A 14061-nucleotide genomic window follows, 5' to 3' on the forward strand; every position below is an offset into this window, starting at 1 on the left:
GCGAGGCTGCATATTGTGCGGCAGGGCAGGGAAAAGACAGGAATTAACCATATCATGTCTAATATTGCGCTTTCCTGCCTTTCCATTTCACTCAGCGCAGCAGGGTGGCTTGATGTGCTGTGTGATTGCTTGATAAATGTGCCCCTGGACCCTTTTATCTCAGAAGTCATATAAAACTGCAAACCTTTTAGCATATTTTGAGATCCTGAGTCGTGCTAAGGATAAGTCATGGGAGTTGACAAATCTATGGCAGAGGCTAGGAAACCATTGTAACTGGGAAATAACATTTTCATCTGCTCAGAGAAGAGGAGACTCCAAAGAGATGAGGGCAAATACATTTTTTTTAGCCCACAATACCTGCTGAGTTCAAATGTTTTCCTGCATCTTTCCCCAGCACAGCAATGACATGTGATATGTTCTGCCTTAACTTACTATGAGCTGAATGTAGCCAGCAATGTGCAAATGCCAAACTTATCTTTTCTTGTTTTCAGAATTTCATGATTCAACATAAAGGTGTTGTTGATCGCTGGATTGGTCTCATGAAGCAAAAAGAGAGATGGACGTGGGTGGATGGCAGCGCTTACGATCCTTGGTAGGTTTTCAAGTATGTGCTGAACTCGTGATCACTATTTTAATTGCCACTTTTTAAGAATACACCCATCACTGACACGTGATTTAACCTTAATGCATGTTGCCCGATTGTCCCTGAGGATACTGACCTGAATATATGAGCAGAACTGAGCGAGAAGCAGCAACGCCAGGGGCATGTATATTTATTACTTCTCTTACCTGGTGCATAAAGTAGCTCAGCAGGCATGGTTGTCTCCAGATCACTTGCCAACTGCGTCGTACCATTGGATATTGTAAATCTGATGATTGGGGCGTATAACACCCTTACTCTTGAATTTTCTGGCGCTCAGGCATAAGTCTGGTAGGGTGCCTCTGTACCCTGTCCGCTAATAATCATGCTCAGTGGCTGGATTGGAAACTTGTGTAACCACAAAAGGCCAGATAAATCTGGACAGAGTGAACCAGAGTCACGGGGTACTGGTAGACGGCAGCCTCAAACAAAAACTGTGTATCACAATGAGCCCCTACCAGTTTTGGTGTCACTAGTGGAAGTGCAGTGTTCCAACTGTGAGTGCTGGCATCTCACAAAAAGTGAAGGACTGGTCTATCACACCACCGGGTGTGATGCTTTATCATTGACCAGTCCTCGTCCTCTAAAAACTTGGTTTGATAGAGGGCGGGCATACACCTGACGACAGGGGTGCACTTCTAAACTAAGTGGGGGGCCAAAGAAAACTAAAGAGTGAGTTAGAAAGCCATTATGAATGTCAGCTTAAATGTAATAGTGCCGGCAATCATATGGTAGTTTAAAAGAAGGTGATCAGTGTCATGGGGATATTAGTGTCCCCCCACCGCTGTGATAGAGGTCAACATGTTTCTGCCTGTAGGCCCATGTGGGTCTGCGGCATTCTTCAGGACTATGAACAAACGGGCTCCGCTCTTACCAAACTGTGGCCAGAGGGTTCCACTCAGTGGGGTGATGGTGATCAACCTCCACTTAGAAATGGCTAGATCTTTATTGCTTGAAAGAAAAACAAAGTGAATAAACTAATAACACTGTCATATAACTAGTGCACACATTACCAAAACAAGCCATAATCACCATGGTTCTAGCGTGAGTGGCTAAAAGTGCAACTGTCAAGTGAGAAAACAATCTGTGCACCATTATTGGAGAGATTATCCCCATTGTGCTTACACTAAGATGAGGTCAGGATGGCCCCATAGGAGGGAAGTGACAGATGAACCCATTAGGTTCAGGAACTAGAATGATGTGGGGAGAAAGAGAACAGAAAATCGCTCTGTTAAAGGCCACTGGGGAGCCTGTCTCAAGAAATAACATTTCTATCTAAATGCCATTAAAATAGATCGTGTGACCTGTAGGGAGAGAAACCATTCAGCACCACACTCATACTCTTACTGTTCAATGACGTGGTCTCCGCCTCTATGCCTATGTTTGCATGCCTTCGCTCCTCGCTGGTGAGATGAATTCAATGCTGACTTGTATTTATACTCTAAACCATAGCAATTAAGTGATTAACGTGGTGATTAATGAGCGCTGCCTCTGAGCCGCTGTGTGAGATCCGGAATCTATGTAGTGCCCAAATATGGTCCCCGGAACAGTTTGTCCAATTGCGTTAAATAGTTAAATGTCGGTTGCCGTATGTAAAGCATCTTGCCTGTAGGCATGCATGGATCCGTCCTTCTCAGAGGAATGTGCATGCGCATTAGTCTCGCTGGTGTAAGCCTAGAGACCGGACTGCGCATGCGCCGGGCCTGTTCAAGAGGTAACCGTACTTTGACGCATTGGGGTGTAACCCTATGGACCCAGAGGAAGCAAGGAGGTGAAGGGTTTTAGAATAGAAACTTGTGGCTGAGAAAGTGGGAGATTAGGGATTCCAATCTCACTCCTTGTTGGCAGCTAGTAAGACTGAAGGGACCAAAATGGTTCTGGCTTTGTCAATTGTATCTGGAATGATCATTTCATCAAGTCTCCGCTTAGCTCACGCATCTTCCCTGATCTTTGGGTTGCCGGCTTCTTCAAAGCCTACTGTTCCCGCAGTCACACTGATTCTACTGCAGCTGAACTTAATATCCTTCCATTTTAAGTATTTTGCATTGTTTGTAGAAACAGTTTTTTGTGGTTGATCTGTACCGTGTGTCATTTTCAAAAGATACAATAACAGGATATCACACACTATACAGTATTTCTCATTGTTTCATTGACTAATCAAAGATGGAGGACTTAAACCTGCATGGGTAGAAAGGGGTGTGAATGCATTCAGGAGTGATTCTAAGTAATTAAATGCATAGACCCAGAGGTATATGAACTAACTAGGATTGATTTATGGTTGTTGGGGTATTTTGTGATTGATCGTCTTCCAGTGAATGATGTCACAATAGAGCTCTCAACCCAAGTTGACCTTGAACATGCGAACTATCTAGATCCCCTTGGGATTGTGATGGCATTGGGATCCCAGCCCCCTATTCTTGAACTGAATCAAGCTCCGTTTCATATTTCTTCACTGGATGGCCACTTTAAGACATGGTAAATGTACTCCTAATACACTAAAATGCACAACAGCAATCAATATTTTCATGTATAAGAAAAACTTTCATATAACAGACTTTAGTTTAAATTATATGTGCAAAAGCTGGGTGTGCCCAAAGGCGGGTCTGTACAAGCTCAAAGGTGTGTCTTTACAAGCCCAAAAGCGGGTCTTTACAAGCCGATTGTGCCCCAAGACTGGTTTCTACAAGGCTAGTCTTTACAAGCCTGAAGGCGGGTCTTTACAGGCCTGTTGGGCAAAAGCATGTCTTTACAAGCCGGTTGTGCCCAAAGGCGGGTCTTTAGAAGCCCGAAGGCGGGTATTTGCTAGCTGGTTGTGCCCAAAGGCTGGTTTCTACAAGGTTAGTCTTTACAAGCCTGTTAGACGGACCGGGAGGGTCGGCCGAGATTACGGGGAGAGGTCTCCGGGGAGAGCCGTCTCCAACGACTGTACAGAAAAGTAACTTCCCCCCCCCACAGACGGACACCACACAAGACTGAAGGTTAACGAGACTTTATATGCAATTCTTAGGTTACGATGGTATGATACAAGGAGGTCTGGACTCAGGGGTCCCCTCGATTCAAGTCTTTGGCTGAGGAATGGGGTAGCGGGACAGTCTTAGTTACCAATGAGTACAAAATAGCTCTCAATCTTCGAGCTCGGTGTTCGAGATGATCGGGCCGTGGCGGAGCCAAGCAGGTCCCGAGATGGATGAAGGAAAGATGACGGTCCGCGGCGGAGCCTGCAGGTCCCGGTGAAAGATGACGGTTACAACGGTCCGCGGCCACGCCAGCAGGTTCCGACGACGATGAAGACTGTAGGTTACGACGGCTGTGGCAGCGCCAACAGGCAGGATGATGGTGCACAGGACAGAGCTACGGCAGCGCCAGTAGTCCGTCTAGGATGAGTTCCTCTTTACGTCTCTCGACTCCAAGATACAACTGCCTTCCTGCTCTGGAGCTGCCCCAGTTATAGGGCTGGCGTGCTTTGATGTCCGGACCCTCGCACCTGGAGGTCGGGAGGTCCGGGATGAGGGAGTCCAGACACCCAGCAGGGGGGTGGAGCCAGCGCCCGGGGAGGCGATGGGCGAGCGGCACTTGGCGGGGGAGAGCCATCGGCACCTCTTTCTCCCATTGACTTGCCAAGTAGCCCGCTCACCTCCTGGGTGGAGGGTGGTGCCGGAATGTCTGAGGCCGGGCTGGGCCCAGGGTTGGGGTCGATCGGGGGCCAGGCGGCCTCGTGATGAAGTGTCCAAGATGGCGGCCCAGGCTGGGCGCGTGGGCCGGCAGTGGATCGGACCCACGAGGTTAACGTGCTCGAGGCAGGGGTCCCTGAGGGGATGGAGGACGTGCAATGGTGGTGTGTGGTACTTGCGTGACCGGGCTCGGGCCTGGTTGAGCCGGGGGAGAGCGGCCCTTCACGTGGCCTGTCCAACATGCGTCCCCCCCAGCTGAAGGCGGGGAGAGTTACCCATCCTCTTGGGGACTCTCCTCGTCGAGGCGGAAAAACCGGGACAGGCCATCCGCGTTGGCGTGATCTGGCCCGGGCCGGTGTTCGACTGTGAAGTCCATACCTTGCAAGGAGATGGACCAGCGTAGCAACTTTGGGTTTTCCCCCCGCATATGCATCAGCCACTGCAGGGGTCGGTGGTCGGTCTGCACCCGAAAGTGGGTGCCAAAAAGGTAGGGCCGGAGCTTCTTGAGGGCCCATACCACCGCGAAGGCTTCCCTCTCTATGGTGCTCCAGCGTTGCTCCCGTGGTAGGAGTCTCCGGCTGATGAAGGCCACCGGTTGATCAAGGCCTTCGGTGTTCACTTGAGACAGGACCGCCCCAATGCCCTGGTCGGAGGCGTCCGTCTGGACGACGAACTCCCGGCTGTAGTCTGGGGCCTGGAGCACAGGGGCGGAACACATGGCGGCCTTCAACTGTTCGAAGGCCGTTTGACACTCTGGGGTCCAGTTCACTTTCTTGGGCTGATTCTTTGACGTGAGTTCTGTGAGCGGCCCCACTATGGTACCATAGTCTTTCACGAACCTTCGGTAATAGCCCGTGAGGCCCAGGAAGGCTCGTACCTCGGTTTGGGTGATAGGGGGCTGCCAGTTCTGGATGGCGGCAATCTTCAGCTGTAGAGGGGCCACTAGGCCGCTTCCCACCTGGTGTCCGAGGTAGGTCACAGACCCTTGTCCAATTTGACACTTGCTGGCCTTGATCGTGAGGCCAGCTCGCTGAAGGGCTTGCAGCACTGCTCGGAGGTGGTGGAGGTGCTCGGTCCAATGGTGGCTGTACACAGCGATGTCGTCGAGGTAGGCGGCGCTGAACCCTTCGAGCCCCGCCAGGACCTGATTGACGAGCCGTTGGAAAGTCGCTGGGGCATTCTTCATGCCGAAGGGCATGACCGAAAAATGGTAGTGGCCATCGGGGGTGGAGAAGGCAGAACGTTCTTGTGCTCGGGGTGTGAGGCCGATCTGCCAATAACCTGCTGTCAGGTCGAAGATGCTGAGGTAGCGGGCAGCTCCCATTCGGTCGACCAGTTCATCTGCCCGGGGGATGGGATGTGCGTCTGTTTTGGTGACTTCATTCAGGCCCCGGTAGTCGACGCAGAACCGTAGTTCTGGTGTGGCTCCGGGGGCGGCTGCTTTGGGGACCAGTACGACCGGGCAGGCCCATGGACTGTCTGAGGGCTCGATGACCCCGAGCGTGAGCATCTTGGCCACTTCCGCCTGGATGCAGGCCCGTACCCGATCAGGTACGCGGTAGGCCCGGTGGCGGATAGGAGGGCTGTCTCCGGTGTCCACATCGTGCACACACCAGGAAGTGACACCTGGGGTGAGGGAGAACAGACTGGCGAACTGTGACAGGAGGGCTTGGCACTCTTGGCGTTGTTCTCTGGTGAGGGTCTCCGAGAGTCGGACCCCATCCACGGAGCCGTCCTGCTCCTGGGTCCGCAGGAGGTCAGGGAGAGGCTCGGAGTCGTCTTCAACCCCATTGTCTGTGGCCATCAGTAGGCTGAGTTCTGTTCGTGCAAAGTGGGGTTTCAGTCTGTTGGTGTGGAGGACTCGGAGTGGGTTCCGGGAGGACTCCATATCGATCAGATAGGTGGCAGGACCCTTGCGCTCGATTACCTTGAAGGGCCCCGTCCATTTGTCTTGGAGAGCGCATGGCTCCGTGGGGGACATTACCCATACCTGTTGTCCCGGTTCGAATTCAATGGATGAGGCGTTCTGGTCATACCATTTTTTCATGTCCTCTTGACTGGCCTCTAGGTTGGCTTTTGCTAGGTCTCTGAACCGCCGGGACTGGTTGCGGAGGGTGAGGAGGTACCGGAAGACATCTGGAGGGTTCTTGGCCGGAGGCATCTCCCAGCCTTCCTTGATCAGGCTGAGCGGCCCCCGCACTGGGTGCCCGTATAGCAGTTCAAATGGGCTGAAGCCTAGGGATTTCTGTGGGACCTCTCGGTAGGCGAAGAGGAGGCACGGCAGCAGCACATCCCACTGGCGACGGAGGGGCTCTTCCAATCCCCCGATCATCCCTTTTAGCGTGCGGTTGAACCGCTCAACAAGTCCGTTCCCTTGGGGGTGATAGGGGGTCGTGAATCGGTAGGTGACCCCACACTGTTGCCAGAGGGATTTCATGTATTTAGAGATAAAGTTCGTGCCTCTGTCGCTGACGACTTCTCGGGGGAACCCTACACGGGAGAAGATCCCCATCAGGGCCCGGCCGACCACTGGGGCTGTCACGGTCCGGAGAGGAACAGCCTCAGGGTAGCGGGTGGCGTGGTCCACTAGCACCAGAATGAAGCGATGGCCTTGTTTTGTACGCGGGTCCAGGGGTCCCACAATGTCTATTCCGACCCTCTCAAATGGGGTCGTGACTACTGGAAAAGGTTGCAAGGGGGCTTTTAGTTTGCGGCCGCTCTTCCCACTGGCTTGGCACGTGGGGCAAGATCGGCAATGCTGGTGCACATCGTTTCTCATTTTGGGCCAGAAGAAGTGGGTCACTAGGCGACTGTAGGTCTTATCTTGTCCCAGGTGCCCTGCCAGGGGGACATCGTGGGCCAGGTTTAGCAGAAAGTCTCTAAAGCGGAGGGGCACTACTAGTACTCGGTTGGCCCCCAGCTCGGCGACTCTTTGCTCGCTGTACAACAGATCACTGTCCCAGTAGACCCAATGAATTCCGGAGGTATCCCCTGCGCTTTGGGCGAGCGCTTGTTGGCGAAGTCCCTCTAGGGAGGGACAGGTCTTCTGTTCCTGGCGAAATTGTTCTTGTGTGGGCCCCCCCTCTTGGGCCCACTGGTCAAGGTTAGCGAGGTCGGAAGGTTGAGCAGGTTCGAGGGGGGTGTCATGGTCGGAGGTCTCGGCTGGGGCGACCGGAGGCGGTGGCGCCGGCCATTCTGGTTCTTCCGGGTGATGGTTGGCACGGGCGGCCATGGACCGGGTGGTGACGCACGCCCAGTCCGGGACGCCTAACATCCCCAAGTGTTCTTTTCGCTCCACGGCTGCCCACGGGGAGCTCTCCAGGTCATTTCCGAGGAGGCAGTCCACGGGGGCGTCGTCTCGGACCGTCACCTTCAACATGCCGGAGACCCCTCCCCACTCAAAGGGGACGCAGGCCATCCGACACAGACTTTCCGAGTTGTCGGCTGATCGCACAGGGCAGAGAATGTTCGGTAGATATTGTTCTGGGGTCACCAGGTGACAGCGGACGGCTGTCACACTGGCCCCGGTGTCCCGAAGGGCTTCGGCCCGTCGTCCATTGATGCTCACCCATTGGCTGTACTTCTGGGTGTTAGCGGGTAGGGGGACCCGCGGGACCATGTCTCTTCCCCCTAAGCACGCGAGAGTCATGGCGGCTGGCTCCCACTCCTGATACTCTTGCTCGCCTGTTTCTGGTTCCTCGGAGATCTGTTCTTCCCCTAGTGCCGCGGCGGCCACTTGGCGGGGTTTTGGACTCTGATACTGCGGGCAGCTTGGGTCGTTTGCATAGTGGCCGACTCGTTGGCATCGGTGGCACGTGACATTGGCTCTGTACCCCGGTCGCGCCGGGGTGCTGCCCCGGTTGGCCGGGGGGGTGGTGCTGGTAGCGGGGGCGGCCGGAGTGTTGTCTCTTCCTCGTCCTTGGCCCCCTCCTCCTCCTCTGGGTCGGTGGTGACCATTGTTGTTCCTGCTCTGCTCGTAGGACCCATTCCGGCCCACTCTGGTGATCTCCCACCGGTCAGCTTCGGCTGCGAGCTGCCGGGGATCGGTTAACTTGCTGTCGAGGAGGTGTTGGCGTAGTTCAATGAAGCAATTGTTGGACAGATGCTCCCATACCATCAGATTGAACAGCTGCTCGTAGGTCGTGACGTTGTTTCCCTTGATCCAGCCTTCGAAAGCTCGGCTAAAGTACGTTACATAGTCCACCCAAGTTGTACCCGGGATGCGTGTGCAGTCTCGGAACCTCTGACGGTACATCTCGGGCGTGAGGCCATAGCGGGTGAGGAGGGCCGCTTTCATATGGTCGTAGGAGGTCATCTGGTGGTCTGGGAGCTGTAACAGGGTATCGCGGCCCTCATTGAGGAATCTGCCCCATAGGCCGGCTCCCCAATCGTTTCTATCGATCCGGTGCGCAGTCATAGCGATTTCATAGGCCTTAAACCATTGCTGGATGTCGTCCTCTCGGAAATATTCTCGGACCACATCCTTGGGGATGTGTACCTTTTTCTCCGTGGTCCCTGGGGTGTGTGGTCTCTCGGGCACCCCTAACTCTTTATTCTGCTTGCGCAGGTTGATCTCGGCTAGGTTCCGTTCGTGCTCGTACGCCAGTTTCTTTTCCTCGAGCTCCCTTTGTCTCTGTTTCTCCTCTCTTTCTTCTCGGAGACGTAGGTGCTCTAAGTTGATTTTTTGTTCGGCCAACTTGAGTTCTACGTCCATCTTGAGTCGGGCCATTTCTAGCTCGTGTAGTCGCGTTTTTTCTCTTTCTTGGATCTCGTCTTGCGAGAGACCGGTTCTTTGCCCTTCAGGGGCCGTGTTGGTTTTTTTCGCGGTGCTTTGCTCAGGGGCTTCGGCATCCCCGGTCTCTGCCCACGATTCTAGGGCATGCTTAAAATCGTCCTTGGTGCTTAGTCCGGTGGTAGCGATACCTAGTTCGATGCAGAACTGCTTTAGTTCACGATGACTGTACTCCTCTAGTTTTTCCATTTGGAACTTCTCAGTTGATCCGCTTTCTTTAGTTGTCATTGTGGTTCGTTGTGGGGTGAGCTACTCTCTGTACGTTATGCGGTGATTCGGATCGCGCCGCTGGCCACCAATGTTAGACGGACCGGGAGGGTCGGCCGAGATTACGGGGAGAGGTCTCCGGGGAGAGCCGTCTCCAACGACTGTACAGAAAAGTAACTTCCCCCCCCCACAGACGGACACCACACAAGACTGAAGGTTAACGAGACTTTATATGCAATTCTTAGGTTACGATGGTATGATACAAGGAGGTCTGGACTCAGGGGTCCCCTCGATTCAAGTCTTTGGCTGAGGAATGGGGTAGCGGGACAGTCTTAGTTACCAATGAGTACAAAATAGCTCTCAATCTTCGAGCTCGGTGTTCGAGATGATCGGGCCGTGGCGGAGCCAAGCAGGTCCCGAGATGGATGAAGGAAAGATGACGGTCCGCGGCGGAGCCTGCAGGTCCCGGTGAAAGATGACGGTTACAACGGTCCGCGGCCACGCCAGCAGGTTCCGACGACGATGAAGACTGTAAGTTACGACGGCTGTGGCAGCGCCAACAGGCAGGATGATGGTGCACAGGACAGAGCTACGGCAGCGCCAGTAGTCCGTCTAGGATGAGTTCCTCTTTACGTCTCTCGACTCCAAGATACAACTGCCTTCCTGCTCTGGAGCTGCCCCAGTTATAGGGCTGGCGTGCTTTGATGTCCGGACCCTCGCACCTGGAGGTCGGGAGGTCCGGGATGAGGGAGTCCAGACACCCAGCAGGGGGGTGGAGCCAGCGCCCGGGGAGGCGATGGGCGAGCGGCACTTGGCGGGGGAGAGCCATCGGCACCTCTTTCTCCCATTGACTTGCCAAGTAGCCCGCTCACCTCCTGGGTGGAGGGTGGTGCCGGAATGTCTGAGGCCGGGCTGGGCCCAGGGTTGGGGTCGATCGGGGGCCAGGCGGCCTCGTGATGAAGTGTCCAAGATGGCGGCCCAGGCTGGGCGCGTGGGCCGGCAGTGGATCGGACCCACGAGGTTAACGTGCTCGAGGCAGGGGTCCCTGAGGGGATGGAGGACGTGCAATGGTGGTGTGTGGTACTTGCGTGACCGGGCTCGGGCCTGGTTGAGCCGGGGGAGAGCGGCCCTTCACGTGGCCTGTCCAACAAAGCCCGAAGGTGGGTCTTTACAAGCCAGTTGTGCCCCAATGCTGGTTTCTACAAGGCTAGTCTTTACAAAGCTGTCCCTCGTCTAGTGTCCTCCATAGGTAAAATACTCTAGACGGAAAAATGTAAGAGTGCACCAAAGCTCTAGCAGGAATCTGGCATAAGGGTTCTTACAAATTACTGATAACTGCTTGCCAGAAAATAGCCAGACATCCACATTACTTCATAATATCTGAAAAATATTGAAATGCTCTCCCAAAAGATAGTCCGCAAGGTCTCTAGACCTACTGTGAGCTCTGCTATTGCGAGAACATTTACACAAGACAGCCAGAGATCAGGGCCATATCACACAAACAAGATGTCTGACCCACAAAGGACCTTTGTGAAAATAACCCCAATTGTTTGCCAACCCAGAGATGTATGGTAAGACCACCTTTCTTACTAGTAACTGTGCTTGACTGCTCAAAACCTCAATCTTCCTATGAATATGTGGTGCAGATACCAAAGCCAATGAGCGGAATTCTATTGTCCCTGGAGGGAAAGGAAGCTGTGCCCAAGTTGGACTAGGCCTCTCACCTGAGTTTGAATTCATGATCCACAAATCAGACCAGTCTTCAGTGAGCACTCCATCCACCAAGTCCTCATGTTGGCTAAATGAAGGTTCTAATAAGTGACAGGAAATCTCCAGGTCCAGGAATGGCCCTGAATCTCTGTTGCATCTTCTCTTTTGTTTCACATGCCCCTGCTCGAAGATTCATCAAACTCCATGTAAGTCTCTAGTGACCCCAACCAAGAGGCTGGTGACTAGTCATGGCATCCTATTGGAGAGTGAGCCAACCCTTGTTAAATGCTGAGGGAACATAATAGCTGTTACCTTGACATTGGTCTCATGATGCTACAGAGGAAGTAACTCCTCAACACATGTGAGTTGGAAGGTGCCATGACATTATTGCAAACTCCTCAACGTAGCCCTTCCACAGGCAACATAGCAGGGGCGAGCATCTCAGGAGAAGAAGTTCAAACTAAGGAATTGCACCATTATTTTACAACCTGTCACCTCCTGGGGGAATCATTCTCCCAGCTTGAACTGATTGCAAGGTTGATTCTGCACCTCAGGATCCTAGATTGCTAAAGTAGTCAGAACCCTGATCCACTCTATTAAAACTTCCAACGAATGTCACAGCCTTGAAAAAGGTACCGCTTCAGCCCTGGGCGGCCACCCTTGACCCCGAGAGTGGCTCATGCAGACACTGCACTCCATGCCTCACTAGCCCTTCTCTTGACCCTGAATTAAAAACAAAAGGTGCCAGCTCTACCACCAGCAGCAGATCTGTCCCACAAGGCTTCCTGTTATGTTGATATACTGGAGTCTTGCAAGAACCCTTGAAACTGAGTGAGAAAGGAGTCAGCTGGAGGTCTCGGCAAATAATGGAAAGCAAACCTAAAATAATCAGGTGCGGTTTCTGCTTGAGCGCGTCGGGGCTCCGCCCCCTTTAATTTCACCCCCAGCTAGGCTACAATTTAAGTAATTTGTTCAAATTAGATTTGACTAATTTATTTTTCTGAAATAAAATACTTAGGTCTTACAGGCTTCTTGATGGCTATGGGGCTGCTGCACTCAGCGACTCATGTGCTTCTTGCTTTGTTGCCTTAAACATGTTGCCCCTGGGCGGTTCCAGACTCAAGAGTATTTGCTGGGCTGCCGATCTCACAGCCCTGAGGCCTGTGAGGTCATTAGCTCAGCAAAGATAGAGCCTTGCAGACCATTTTCCACCCCCTGGCGACGTGAGTGTAAAATTTGCCCCGGGGCGGCTTAGGCAGAAGCCTATGGTGCTGGGGACTCCTGTCAATCAGGGAATAGAGATAATGGTCACCACACCCTTTCTCAACTCGTCACAGGGGGGCGGGTCCCTCTTATGATTTGGGAATGGGTGAGGTAGAGGAGGCAGGAGGGAAGCAGAGAAATTGAGTCTGCAAGTATGTCCGCTGGACTTTTGAAGACACACTGCGCAGACTCGAGGTGACTGCTTCCCACGCTGCAGTTATGCAGGACGCCATTTCCAGCTCCAGTCAGACTCGTGACTTGGGGAGAAGTTGTGCACTGCAGATGGCGTGTGCAGTCCAAAGAATAAAGGAGTCGTCACCTAACTTGAAGGTTTCCCCCAGTTCCGACGATGCCCTGCACCCTCAATGAGCGGGTATGTAAAAAAACAAAACTTAGTAGGCCTCATGGGGAAACAAGTGACCAACTCACTCGGGCCTGGAAATCTAGAGGGGCCTGAAAAGGGAACATTTCGTTAGCATTTTTGGAGGAACGAGTGACTCTCAAGGCTCTGTATTTTCATCACTTTTAATTTGATATTATTATTGATATTATTTTTTTTAAATCCTGTTTTTTATTATCTATTGCTGCTATGTCCATTTTAAAATGTAATTATCGAGTCACAGTGCCGTAGGTTGTATTTTGCTTTTTCCACGTGTGAAGATAGCTATTGTTTCCGGTTTTTGAAGAATCGTTGTCTCCAGGAAGCACTTGCTTCAGGGCTGAAAGCACATGCTTTTTTGTGAGCTGGTGTGCCTCGTGTGTATGAGTAATTTGTACTGGTCTAAGGGTTAGTCCTGCGCCCCTCTCTTGCTTTAACACTAACAAGCCTTGCTAACATATTGGGTAAATAAAGGGTCGTGACAAATCTAGAAGTATTGGGTTTTATAGAGCGCTGCTTTCGCCCAATGGCTTCAAAGCACTCTGCCACCACATGTACCGAGCAGATACTTGTACCAGACCAGAGGCCTACAATCTGAGGCCCACCCATTCAAAGTCAAATGGGACCCGACCATCAATGATAGGCACCCATGGCCTCTGATCTATAGAATAAATTAAGGGCCACAGTTATTGCCATTAAACATTTCTCATGTTGTCTCTTTTTTTTTTTTTTTACACACGAGCTTTTCATGTGGGGAAGGTTTTCCAATAGCTGTACACTTTCTGCCTACGTGACTGGGGACACTGCTTTAATAGATTTAAAGGACATACATCAGATGTGATGAACGCCATGGTTTGTTCATTTTAGTGCATCAGAAATTTTTGTTTTTTTATGCACCATGCACCAATTGCCACGTAAGCCTTTAAAGTTGTCCTAAACTCTCATTCAACCATGGGCGAATTTTGCGAATCTCGCGTTCGCGAATTTTGCGGATTTGCGAATCTCGCAATCCGCAAAATCCGCGAATTCTCGCGAATTTGCAGATTTTTTTTTTGTGTTTGCGCGGGTTTCTGCCAGTTCGCGAGGGTTTTGTACAATGTCGCAAATTGCGAACTTACCTGTCGGGTCGCAAGTTTCGCGAACTTGTTGTTTCTACGTGTCCAGCCTGTTTGGGACACTCTTCTTCATCACTGCCACTCTCTGTCACCACTGCCACTCTCTGACTACTCATGCCACCCTCTGGCCCACCCATACCACCCTCTGTTTCATCACAGCACCCTCTGGTTGTCCAGTCAGTGTACATTATTGTGGCAACGCAAGCACACCTTCCCTGCCTCAAGTGACCTGAATTAATTTGGGGCTGATTAATGTGTCACAGAATATTTTTTTAGCTGGCACC

At 52.3% G+C, this 14061-nt stretch overlaps 1 protein-coding gene across 1 annotated transcript in view; it reads left to right on the forward strand.

Annotated features, from left to right (window-relative positions):
* LOC147700935 (C-type lectin domain family 2 member B-like) overlaps positions 1-14061 on the forward strand; it is a 73562-nt gene that overhangs the window by 41445 nt on the left and 18056 nt on the right. Inside the window, exon 4 of the mRNA XM_086929777.1 lies at positions 492-592. Within this exon, the coding sequence (XP_086785903.1) occupies positions 492-592 (101 nt within the window). The remainder of the gene's footprint in view (positions 1-491; positions 593-14061) is intronic.

This window comes from Lissotriton vulgaris, chromosome 7 (assembly GCF_964263255.1).
Source record: "Lissotriton vulgaris chromosome 7, aLisVul1.2, whole genome shotgun sequence".
Lineage (NCBI taxonomy): Eukaryota > Metazoa > Chordata > Amphibia > Caudata > Salamandridae > Lissotriton > Lissotriton vulgaris.